Genomic DNA, 13,452 nt, shown 5'->3' with positions numbered 1-13,452 from the left:
GCGTTGATTGGTAGTATTAGCACTATCGTGCCTCTTTTAATTATATAGTCCTTATCTGAGCTAGGTGGGCCAATGACACCTATTGAGTACCCCGTGTTTTGGTACTCATTGTTGGAAAAATACTACAATATTGATATTGGATTGGAATTACAAAGTAGTAAATAGTTTATCACAAACACTGTGTCGTGGCAAGCCCTTGCCTTGAAAGCGATTTCGGCCCGACTCCGGTGCAAATCGTAGTAGCCGGTCGCTCCCCAAGGTTCCACAGCTACTCTCAAACACGTGCACTCGTGGCTGAAAGTTTGGAGATTGCCCAAAACCAATTTCCCAAAAATATTCTAAGAATAAGCTTAAGAAAAGAAAGGAGGAAAGACTTTTTCTCTTCTTTTTTGGTTTATGCTGTATATATCTTATGCTCACAAAAGGTCATGCTTATATAGATATTTCAAGAGGAGGAGTTTCAAATAGAAGATTTATTTTTTTTCATTTTGAGAAACAGATTGTCAAGGTTAATAGCATTAAAGGCCATTACATCACTTTTACAGAAACCCCTTGTTTGTCTTTTGGAACGAATATGTTTTCTCCTTTGAAACATATTATTGTTATATCTTTGCATTAGACTTAATTAACATAGTTAGAATTAACTATAGAATTTACTCAACAATCCCCCACCAATGCAAAGATAAAGAGTAAGAACTGACTTTTGGGCAAAAGGAAGGAACATGTACTTAAGTGTCAATATCTTTCGATGTAAATTGACACGTAGTGATATGAAGCAACAACTTAATATACACAAAGTGAAGTACTCTTGAACTAAGTGGACATAAATTGAGACCCCAATAACACATACTATATCCTTAAATTTAAGCAACCTCTGCGATACAAAGTGCTTTTATGGTCATGCACACACACCTTGGGTCTTATGAGTGCTCTAGAAAGACGACCCAAGTCTTTCATAAAAGGCGACACACCTTTACACTCACATAGGTGATTCCATCAAGTCTATCTCAAATAGACCACCTTAAGGGTCTAGAATCATTAAGAGCAAAATAAGCTCAACCTCATAAAACACTGCCTCACACCATAGGGATTAAAAATGTGGTGTATATTGAGGCTTAATGGGTCCACCACACTACCTCAATCAATGGGCTTTAGTCCCACCCCCCTCGACGTTTCAAGGATTATTTTCCTTGTCAAGCCCTTGGTCATAGGATCCGCCAAATTTCTTTCGGACCTTACATATTCCAAGGAAATAACACTCAATTTCAACAACTGCTTAATCGCACCATGTCTGATGCAAATATGTCTCTTTTTTTCATTGTACACACTATTTTTGGCAATTCCAATTGCTGCTTGTGACTCACAGTGAGGAGAGACTAATGAAGCTTGTCTTTCCCACAATTACATATCCGCCAAAAGATTTCTCAGTCACTCAGCTTCTTGCCATGCCAACTCGAGAGCAATGAATTCTGATTCCATGGTAGAACGTGCTATACAAGTCTGTTTGGAAGACTTCCACGAAATAGCACCTGCACCCAAAGTAAACACATAGCCACTGGTGGAGCTAACTTCATCATTGTCAGTTACCCAGTTTGCATCACAAAAACCTTCTAAAACAACAGGAAATTTATTAAAATACAAACACCAATTCATAGTACCTCTCAAATACCTTAGCAAGCGATGAAGAGCATTCTTGTGTTCACTACTAGGATTATGAGTATATCTACTCAATCTACTAACAACATAAGCTATATCAGGTCGAGTATAGTTCATGAGAAACATTACACTCCCAATTACTTTAGCATATTCAGTTTGAGAAACACTAGATTCTTTATTCTTTCTCAAGTGTATTCTAGGATCATAAGGAGTTCTCACTGGAACTACATCAAAACAATCAAATTTTTTCAATATCTTTTCAATGTAATGAGATTGACACAAAGAGAAATCATTAGCAGTTCTTTTGATTTTAACTCCCAAAATCACATTTGCTTCACCAAGGTCTTTCATTTCAAATGTAGAAGACAAAAAGTTCTTGGTCTCATTAATAACATTCACATTAGGACCAAAGATTAACATGTCATCTACATATAGACATAAAATCACACAATCTGAACCTATCATCTTAGAATAAACACAGGTGTCAGATGAATTTACAACAAAGTCATTATCCACTAATGTAATATTAAATTTTTCATACCATTGTTTAGGTGCTTGTTTTAGTCAATACAAGGACTTTCTCAATTTGCATTCTTTATCCTTTTGTCCTGGAACCACAATACCCTCAGGTTGAGTCATATAGATCTCTTCCTCTAAATCATTATTTAGAAATGTTGTTTTGACATCCATTTGATGTACCGCTAAATCATGAATAGCGGCTAAAGCAATAAGAGTCCTAATGGTCGCTATTTTAGTCACAGGAGAATATGTATCAAAGTAATCAACACCTTTCTTTTGGTTAAAACCCCTAATCACAAGGCTAGCCTTATATTTATCAATTGTACCATCAGGTCTCAATTTCTTCTTAAATATCCACTTGCTACTTATGGGTTTACTACCTTTAGGTAAATCATACAAGTCCCAAGTGTGATTAGAAACTATAGAGTCTAATTCACTTTTAATAGCCTCTTTCCAAAATATAGCATCTAGTGATCTCATAGCTTCACCATAAGTCTTAAGGTCTTCTTCTATTAAATAGATAGACATTAATTCATCATTTAAAATATTAATATCAAAATTTTCAGTTAAGAAAGTAGTGATAAAATTAGGACCGAAACTTGTCTCAGTTCTACGTTTTTTACTCCTTCTGAGTTCATTTTCTAGCTCATTAGAAATAACATTAGAAGAAGGCACAACATGGGAATTGTTTGACATAGATGCAAAAGCATTATTTTGCACATCACTCGGCATATTATTTTTCAAAGGAAAAATATGCTCAAAAAATTCTGCATCTCTAGATTCACAAATAGAATGATCACTTAGAGACATAAATTTATATGCAACACTATTTTGAGCATAACCAATAAAGACGGTATCAGAAGTCTTAGAACCAACATTTACGCGTTTAAAATCAGGTAGACCAACCTTTGCCAAACACCCCCACACTTTTAGAAATTTCAAGTTAGGAACAAATCCTTTCCACAACTTATATGAGGTCTTGTCTAACTTCTTATGAGGGACTCTATTAAGAATATAGCATGCAAACAAGACTGCTTCTCCCCACATATTGTCAAATAGACAAAAGCTTAAAAGCATAGAATTCATCATTTCTTTAAGGGTTCTATTTTTTCGTTCGGCTACACCATTTTGTTGAGGAGTATAGGGAGCACTGACCTCATGTATAATACAATTTTTCTCACAAAAATCTTCAAGAGTTTTAGTACTATATTCATTGCCCCTAACATATCTAAATCTCTTGATTTTTCTAGTCTAATTGATTGTCCACTTCTGCTTTGAATTTCAAAAACATGCTTTCAGCCTCATCTTTAGGCTTAAGAAGACGTACCTTAGTGTATCTAGAAAAGTCATCAACAAAAGTAATGTAATACTTTTTTTCACCTTTGCTAACAGTGTTCTTGAAATCTGCTAAATCTGAATATATTAGTTCAAGTAATTCGGTCTTTCTACTAATAACAGATTTGAAAGGTTTCTTTGTATGCTTTGCTTCTACACACATGACATTTAGAAAAATCATCAGTTTTTATCATAGGAATTAATTCCATTTTTCCAAGTCTTTTAATAGAAGCAATATTAACATGACCTAATCTACCATGCCACAAATTGATAGACTCAACAATATAAGCAGAATTTGAAATACTTTCATTATTGACAATATCTTGAACAATGTTCAATACAAACAATCCTCCACTAAGATATCCCTTCCCAACAAAGTCTCCTCCACGAGAAATAATTATTTTATTAGCTTCAAAAACAAGTTTAAGGCCTACTTTGTTGAGAAGTGCTCCGAAAATGAAGTTTTGACGGAGGGAGGGAACATACAAAACATTGTTCAAGGATAAAGTTATTCCAGAAGTTAATTTAAGTAAAACTTTTCCTTTACCCATAACTCCAAGAGTAGTGGAGTTACCCATGTAAACACACTCTCCATAAGTGGACTCCTCAAAGTAATGAAATAAATTCTTACTAGCACAAAAATGCTTTGAAGCGCCTGTGTCTAGCACCCAGTCAGTTTTGTTAGCCACCAAATTTGCCTCAACGACTACAATAACAATCACTTCACTATCCTCAGCAAGATGAGCTTGGACATCACTTTGTCCTTCCTGCTTTGAGTCCTGCCTCTTTCTTTGATAGCACTTGGCTGCCCGGTGACCAACTTTTCCACAATCAAAACAAGGACTCTTAAATTTTTGAATTTGACTCTCCGGCATGTTGAATTGTTTTTTCTTCTTCATATGTTCCTTTTTCGAGACTTTCTTCGGTTTGCCTTTGAACCTGTCTTTCACAACAGTACCAGAAGATTCAACAAGATTAGCTTTAGAAGAATTAAGAGAAAGTTCTTCCATCTTATCTTTGAGACGGTTTGCCTCTTCGGTCCTCATATGACTAATAAGTTCTTGGAGAGTTAAATTCTTTTTCTTATGTTTTAATTGATTTCTATAATCACTCTAAGATGGTGGAAATTTTTCAATCAGAACATTAGCCTGAAATATCTCACACATCTTCATGTCCTCGTTGAGAACATCATTAGTCAAGTTCTCATATTCGTGAAGTTGTTCCATTATTGGCTTATTATCAACCATTTAGAATTTAATCCACTGACCGACAACATATGTTTTCTTTCTTGCATCATTAACACCATATTTATTTTCCAAACTATCCCATATTTCTTTAGCAAATTTATAGGTAACAAATAAATCAAATAAAGGATTAGTCATATGATTTAGCAAGTGTTCTCTCACAGTTCTGTTATCTTTTTCAAACTTCTTTTTAGCAACATCATCAACAACCACAACATTGCTAGAATCAGTAGTAGTGTTAGAACCATTCATAGAAGGTTCATTAAATAAAACATAATCAACTTCTAATTGTTCAAAAAAAATTAAAAGTTTTTGTGACCAACGTTTAAAATTATTTCCATCCAAAGGCTCAAGTTTTGACAAATCAGAAAAAGTTTTGTTCAAAGAAATAGCCATTTATCAATATTGTATGTTAGGAAATTACTTTCAAATTGTTGGGAAAAATACTACAATATTTATATTGGATTGGAATTACAAAGTAGTAAATAACTTATCACAAACACTGTGTCGTGGCAAGCACTGCCTTGAAATTGATTTCGGCCTGACTCCAGTGCAAATCGTAGTAGCCGGTCACTCCCCAAGGTTCCACAGTTACTCTCAAACACGTGCACTCGTGGCTGAAAGTTTGGAGATTGCCCAAAAATATTCTAAGAATAAGCTTAAGAAAAGAAAGGAGGAAAAGCTATTTCTCTTCTCTTTTGGTTTATGTTGTATATATCTAATGCTCACAAAAGGTCATGCTTATATAGATACTAGTGTACTTGGCCGCGCTTCGCGCGGTTATGAAAAGAATTAAAATAAAGTTACATACTAATATCAGTAATTACTTTAATAAACGAAATTTTTTATTAATCACATAGTTTCATAGAAGAGAAGCTATGAAAAATATTTAGGTTAAGTATGAAATTCATTAAGAAATCAATATATGTGAACTTCGGAAAGTTAAGTATTAAAAATAAATTTCACAGAGAAAAAAAGTAGGTAATATTAGAACTACTGAAATGTAAACTTGAGATGTGGTCATTTTTTTCTTTTTTATTTGAGATTTTTTTAGTATAATTTATATATATTTATGTAAACTTGAAATCTGGTCGTTCTTTTCTGCTTCTTTGTAATCTTTTTAATTATATTCTTAGTATAATTTTTCGACAATGTGTAACTCAGATTGCCATTAATAGTTATTATCCATGACTATATTGTTAGCCAACAATATTTTTAATCATTATCCACAATTACTATTACTTGTCGTCGTCGTCATCCAATCATCACATGTTTTAATTATTTTTATTGTACAATATTAGATTAATTTAATATTTGATTAATAAATTTTTAATAATTAAATTTTAAATAAAAAAAGTTTACATATTTAAATGATGAAAAATAACAATCTTAATTAGTTAGATTCCATATCTTAATACATTATTATTATATTTAGGTTCAAATATCAAATTATTTTTTGGACAACTTATATTGGGAAAACAAAAGAATGTAAAATTTAAAAATAAACATAAAAGAGAACAAAAGAGAGAATTAACTATGCAAAAAAGATTTAAAAAATGACACATACAAATTCCTATTTCTTTTAATTTTGCTTGGCTTAAACACAAAAAATTTAAAAAGTATATTTCACATTTTAAATAAATATTACATTCAATATAATAAATTCTTAAGAATAAAGAGTCACAGTAATTTAGAGGTTTAACAATGTGGCTTTGGACTTGTTTGTGACATAATAGGAGTAATATTTGTACATCATTACATTAATAAAGAACATTAATTATAGAAAATGAAAAGACAATCAAATTAGAGTTATTGAGACAAATATTTTATTATAAGTAAATAGAAAGCAAGGAAACCAACTATATTTTTAAAATTATAAAATAATCGCAATTTGGAAATAACTTGAGAACTCCTGGAAAACAACAAATATGAAAAATATAAAGACTGCAACTTGACTTATTAATAAACAACTTGAAATCTCCTAGAAAACAACAAAAATGAAAAATTTAAAGATTGCAATTTTTTACATTAATAAATAATTTGTTTTTAATAAAACAAATTGTATTTTCAAAATTATAAATTAACTTTACATTCTCATGTTCTATCATTTTTGTTTAAATTTGCTCCACCGGACTATGGAAGTATATGTACGTATTTCTTTAAGTAGCATATCGATATCCATTTACTCATTTCATGCTTCTATGTTTTAAAATAGTATACCCCACAAACACAATAAACTAATATTATCAACAAAAAAGTAAGAGAAGAATTTACGTGAACAAATAATTTTTTTGAAGAGTATTATCATTATAATATATAATCAAATTATCTAAGAATTACATAGAGGTCTAAAGAGAATAAATTAAATGTTTTTTTTTTATAAAAAACTCAAGATTTATATCTTCACGAACACAAACAAATAATATTAAATGTACGATTTCAACAAAGAAAGAGTTGTAATTATAGTAGACATATCAAATTATTTTACCTTGTAAAATCAAATTACGCAAGAATGTCTAACCATTTTCATTATAGATATATCCCCTATAATCTGCAAAATATGATTAAATAAGTTAAAAAGTTATCTAGCAAAAGAAGAAAAAGATAAAGAATAAGGAGAAAATTGCATTTAATCATAAATCCTCCTACACATATAATCATTTTTGACAAAACATAAATAATTCAAAAGAAAATAAGATAATAGAAGCATTACTTTTTAAGCACCTAAAAAAATAAAGAATAATCAATATATATAGCTCAAAATCCATTAATCTCCATCTCTGGATGATTTCATTTCATCCTATATACAAGAGTCAAGAAAAATAATAACAAATAGATTATTAGTCCTAAAATGAATCTCAAAGATAACAAAACAAAGTAATTTATCTAGAAGAAACAAAATATGCTTTGACATATTAGCCTTACTTGCTAATTAAAAGTAATATATGAAATCTTATTTGGAAAAGATAATGTACCTCAAAGCTTACAAATATTGTAACATGTCTACCACTAATTCTCTAGCCAAAGATGACTACAAAATAACACACAATTTTAGTGTGATTTTATAGTGTTAATATAACCTTCCACATTAAATAATTAGAGGTTATGAATATGAAAGACTTGAGAGGTTATATGAATATGAAAGGTTTGGGAGCTATGAATATTATTAATATTAATTTAAGAATATAGTTTATATAATTGAAGAGGTATAAGTTAAGAAGATGATTTTGCAAGAAAAAATAATTGAAAGAAATGATAAAAATATATATATGAATGGAGGCCATGGAGAGGTGCCACATCACCTTCTCTATATTCCTCCTTTATTTATATATATAGATATATATTTCAACAGGAGGAGTTTCAAATAGAAGATTTATTTTTTTCATTTTGAGAAACAGATTGTCAAGGTTAATGGCATTAAAGGCCATACATCACTTTTACAGAAACCCCTTGTTTGTCTTTTGAAATTGATATGTTTTCTCCTTTGAAACGTATTGTTATATATCTTTGTATTAGACTTAATTAACATAGTTAGAATAAACTCAACTATAGAATTTACTCAACACTCATATTACACTTTTGCTTCTTTTTCTGGTGCAACGCCTAGTACATGCTACCCCTGTTGATTCCAGATCTCTCAAGGCCGTCGTTGTTGAATTGTGGTGATCTCTTGGTGTTCGGAGGCTTGCTACTTTTCCCTCTTTGTATTGACTATGTATATATTTTTATTGGGCATAACTGTTATATATATTCCCTTTCTGTACTTAGATGTTCTTGTACCGGTGACACCGAGTCCGAGGTTGGATCTTGTATATAGTTTTATTTTTTTTTGTTACTTTCGGGTCCTTTTGTATATTTTGTATTGTTATATACAAATCTATGCTATGGGCGCCTCTTCTTTCTTATTATTGCTTCTGCATAGTTATATGCTCGTTTTAACTAATCTTCTATATGTTTGGTTTTCGGGTTACCTACTGGGGGTTAATGGAAGGCACCATTATGACCCGATTTCGGATCATGACACCTGATCTAACCCAAGTGGGTATTTTCTATCGACTATGTCTCATTCAAACTATCATAATTTTTGACATAGAACTCAGATTTACAAATGGTTTGATGTATGAACACTAAACTCAAAGACATTTTATGTTATAGGTAGTGGGAATTCTAACTCGTTATACATCGTGAGATATGCTTGTCCCAAGTTAGACCACATACGAGAATTGTTTAAAATACTTTCTCGTAATAAAACTATGAACTAGGATTTTGTTACCAAGCTCCCTTTTTTCTAAAACTTTAATTTAATTCTTTAAACACTTTCATATAGCAAATTTCATGATATGATCACCTCTTTGAAATTCCATTCTCTCGACATCACATCACCAAACAACGTAAAGCAGAAATTAATTTTTTTGGTGTGCACATTTAATTTTCAATTTAGCAGGGTTAGTTGTCTTAAAATATACGGGATGTTACAAACTCATAGAAGGAAGGATTGATGGGAGGGTCCTTTTTAGTAGATGACATGTCGAGAAGTCGGACGACCTTATCAATTTTACATATTTCTATCGAACCCTGCTATTATTAAGTACGACTGGTACAATTTATAATTTTAAAACATTTTAAATTATTGATGATGATTCTTTAGAAATAGAAATATTGTTGCAATTTTAACAAAATGAAAGAAACATACTCATCCAAGTGTGCATAGGAAAATGAGTGCTAAAAATTGAAGGAATTTAACACTAACATTTTTATTTATTTTTTAAAAAAAAACATGTTAAAAGCATCATAATGGAAAGAAGTCAATCATCAAGAATGAAAAGAAAAAGAAGAAAATATAATAGAAAATTTTTTAAAAATAATTTTGTGAATTCCTCCATCAAATCTCTTCCGAACGAGCTCCTTTCTGAAATTGTTGCGAGGGTTGCTTCTTCTTCTTTTTTGGATTATATCAATGTCAAGTTCAGGTTCATATTATTATTCTTACATAAATGTTATATTATAGATTAATATTTGTTTTTTTTTAACATAAAAGACTTAATTTGTATCAGCTGTAAAATTTTCAATGGAGTTTCGAACGATCCATATGTTTATCGTCACATTTCATTAGAGGAATTTCCAATAGGAGGATGTTCATGGAAGAGTGAAAATGGAGAGAACGAAAATAAACTTTCTTTGTTCATGAGGACGTGCATGGAGAGTGGGAATCCAGAAGCCTTGTACCGAAAAGGTGTGGTAAGTATTTCATATTATCTCTCTTCTTTATGTGTCATCTTTTTAGTTTTATTCTGTGTACTTCCTTACAAATATAATTTAACTTTATATTTTTCATTTTTATCTTGAGTTGTCTGTAATTTGTTTTAGACCATAAGTTTTAAAAGAATTATCTTTTTTTAAGATTGGATTTTTTCTTTCTTAAATTTCTAAACATCGACACATAAATCGAGATTAGGAAGTAAATCATTCAAGTTTATTTTAGATGGTGGTTCTAATGCATGCAAAGTTACTAAAATAATAAGAGAAGTCATAAATTCTTTATTTTCATTATATCCAGAGAAATTAGAATTTAACATACAAAACTACCATTTACTCAAGTTGAATTCCTACTCTATCTAATCGAGAAGAAAAGTAATACTCCCTCTGTTTCAATTTGTTTGTCTTATTTTAACTTGATACAAAATTTAGGAAATAAATGAAAACTTTCAAATCTTGTGATCTTAAACTAAATAAAAGTAGAATGTACTAAGATTCTTAAGGTCTTGAACATGAACATGTCATGTAGTCTGTTAGATTAAATGAGTTGTCATTCTTTCCTTTTTAAAACAAATTAAATTGGGATGTAAGACAAACAAATTGAAATGGAGGAAGTATATGTACCCGAACAAGAAGTTTCATATGCGTTGTACCTTACATTCATATATATATTGCCAATATACGTTAATTATTAATGGACAATGGTCCAAACATATTTCTCATTTGGAGGTATATATAATTAGAACATTTTTTGTGACTTGAGGTTGATTTCTTTAGGAAAGAAAGTCCAGAATATGCAATGAAATATCTTGTGAAAGCTGCAGAGGCAGGACACATTGGAGCAGAATATGTTGTAAGCCTAATACAAGTCTTGATGGGGAAAGAAGTATTAAAGAACAATGGCATAGTTGCAATTGGCAGAATGAAAGCAACCAAGCCAAAGCGAAGAGCGTTAGCAGAGTTTCGAAAAAACTTGGTTGACATATTGAGTAATATTTGGATACTTAATCCTATAGTATTTTTAGGACGACAAAACTCGAATTGGTGTTCCCTTCATCATAAGCGTTCTTACAAGAATAAGTGGCGTCAATGGCCTTCTTTTGATACTGATGATGATGAGGATGCGGATTTTTGTTGTTATGCTTGTAGTTGTGATGAAGAAATTGCACACCTTGTTAACATTCTACCAACTTGGTAGTCGTATTATTTATAAATAAAATTTCCTTTATACTTACCAAATGAATGACTATTAAAATACATATCTCAATTTAAAGTTGTTTCTTTCACATGATAAGGTGGAGCTATCATTGACACTAAACAGAGAGGTTATCTCATTATAATTTGAAAGAGAAATCTATATGTCAATATAGTGAAATGTCAGAAGAGAAAATTGGAGAAACAAAATCTAGAATGGAAAGAGAAATAAGATTGAAAGAAATGAGATATACAAATGATTGGAATATCAATGAATTGAGCTTATTGTTGGAGTTAAGAGTTTAGGGCTCGTTTGGTGTGAGGGATAAGAATAAATAGTCCTGGAATAAAAAAATAGTCATGAGATAAAATTTAGATGTCTTGTTTGGTTGACATGTTTGGGATAACTTATCCGACCATTTATAACATAGTGATGGGATAAGTAATCCCAGGATAACTAATCCCAGAATAGTTAATCCTAAGATAACTAGTTCCCAACCAAACGACCCCTAAGTGTTGGTGTGAATAAAAGATGGAGGAAAAAATAAAAATTCCAAGCTAGTTTTTATTGATAGGAACTTTTTTTCTCATTGTTGGTGAAAAAGAAGGCTAGTGTGCTTATAGATAATACAATATCTGGTAGTATAAAATTAATTGAGAATTCTAGAAGAGCGGCCTTATTACTATCTGGAGGAACGATATTGACTATTAACAAAGCATTGTATTGTAGTAAGTCTCAAAGAAACTTGTTTGTTTAAAGGTTATTCGTCAAAATGGCAATTATGTTGAGACTGTCAATGAAGAAAAAGTTGAAGACCTTTATATTACAACAATAAAGATAGGAAAAAAGTTTGTGCATGAAAAATTATCCACAATTTTTGCTGGGTTGCACCATACAAATATTGGTATGATTGAATCACATGCCATAGGAAACAAAGAATTTATTGGTCTTAATGATTTTATCATTTGACATGATCGGTTGGGTCATTCCATTTTAATATGATATGCAAAATTATTAAGAATTCATATGGACATAATTCTTCAATCAAAGAAATTCTCTTATGTTGCTTGTTCTCAAGGAAAGTTGGCTATTAGCCATCAACATCTAAAATTGTGATTGAATTCCTCGCATTTCTAAAATGTATACTAGGTGATATATGTGGGACAATTCACCCTCTATATGGATCATTCAAAAAATTTATGATCCTGATAGATGCATCTACAAGATGGTCAAATGTGTACTTATTATCAACTCGCAATATGACTTTGTATGACTGTCGACTCAAATAATAAGATTAAGAGCACAAATTTCAGATTATAAAATAAAGATAATTCATCTTGATAATGCTGGTAAGTTTACATCTCATGCCTTCAATGACTATTATTTTTGTAGTGGAATGATAATTGAACATTTTATTTCTCATTTTTCCACTCAAAATGGTCTAGTAAAATAATTTATTAATTGTCTTCAATTGATAGTTAGATCATTGCTAATAAGGACAAAGTTGCATGTTTCAATATGGGAGCATGTTATTCTGCATACAGCACACTTATAAGCATTAGACCAACTATTTATTATAAATTCTCCCTATAACAATTGGTATCTATTCACGAGCCAAATGTTTTTCATCTTAGAATTTTTGGTGTGCGGCATATGTTTCAATTGTTCCACCACAACGCACATGGGCCTCTAAAAAGGTTGGGGTGTATGTTGGGTATGAATCTCTTTTTATTATAAAATATTTGAAACTTACGGTAAGATTTGTTGAATGTCATTTTGATAAATCAATATACCCAACATTAGGGGGAGAATATTAGTAGTTGGAAAATGAGATAGATTGAAATTCATTATCCCTATCTTTAGAAATTATTGTACGTCAAATAACATCAAAAGTGTTAATTTCAGAAGATGAAATGCCGAATATTTTTTCACCCAGAGAACTTATTGAATTGTTGTGAGAACGAATGGGGTAAGCTTTGGAAGAAGTAATATGTACTGATTCGTCTTATTGGGAATAACAAAAGCGTGTCTTAATTAATACTAAAGGGTTCATATCTGAAGCAAACTTTTTAAGAAACTGCTCGAGTTTTAGCAAAAATGGCTCTCCAAAGGCATATTGATTGGTTGAAAGGCCCTAAAGAGAACGTTATTGGGGGGGGGGGGGNGGATACCCGTTAGTACCGGATTCAAGGGATTAGTGAACCCTTAAAAGCAACATAACAATATTCCTTTGGAAATTTTTTTAAA

The 13,452-nt window shown here is 31.0% G+C and overlaps 1 protein-coding gene across 1 annotated transcript; it reads left to right on the top strand.

Annotated features, from left to right (window-relative positions):
• Positions 1–9,548: 9,548 nt before the first annotated feature.
• LOC125855025 (putative F-box protein At1g67623) lies at positions 9,549–11,208 on the top strand. The gene is made up of 3 exons (XM_049534662.1): positions 9,549–9,724; positions 9,809–9,992; positions 10,774–11,208. Exons 1-3 carry the CDS (start codon positions 9,549–9,551, stop codon positions 11,206–11,208), a joined length of 795 nt encoding a protein of 264 aa, XP_049390619.1.
• The last annotated feature ends 2,244 nt before the right edge of the window (positions 11,209–13,452 follow it).

Source organism: Solanum stenotomum, chromosome 2, assembly GCF_019186545.1.
Source record: "Solanum stenotomum isolate F172 chromosome 2, ASM1918654v1, whole genome shotgun sequence".
NCBI classification, from domain to species: Eukaryota; Viridiplantae; Streptophyta; class Magnoliopsida; order Solanales; family Solanaceae; genus Solanum; species Solanum stenotomum.
Note: the sequence above shows the minus strand (reverse complement) of the source record. Positions and strands in the feature narration are given on the sequence as shown.

Excerpts from the sequence above, each read along its gene's own strand:
- LOC125855025 (XM_049534662.1), top strand. The coding sequence starts at position 9,549 with ATGGAAAGAAGTCAATCATCAAGAATGAAAAGAAAAAGAAGAAAATAT. Across the intron at positions 9,725-9,808 it reads TATATCAATGTCAAGTTCAG|CTGTAAAATTTTCAATGGAG; the intron begins GTTCATATTATT and ends AATTTGTATCAG. Across the intron at positions 9,993-10,773 it reads CCTTGTACCGAAAAGGTGTG|GTTGATTTCTTTAGGAAAGA; the intron begins GTAAGTATTTCA and ends TTGTGACTTGAG.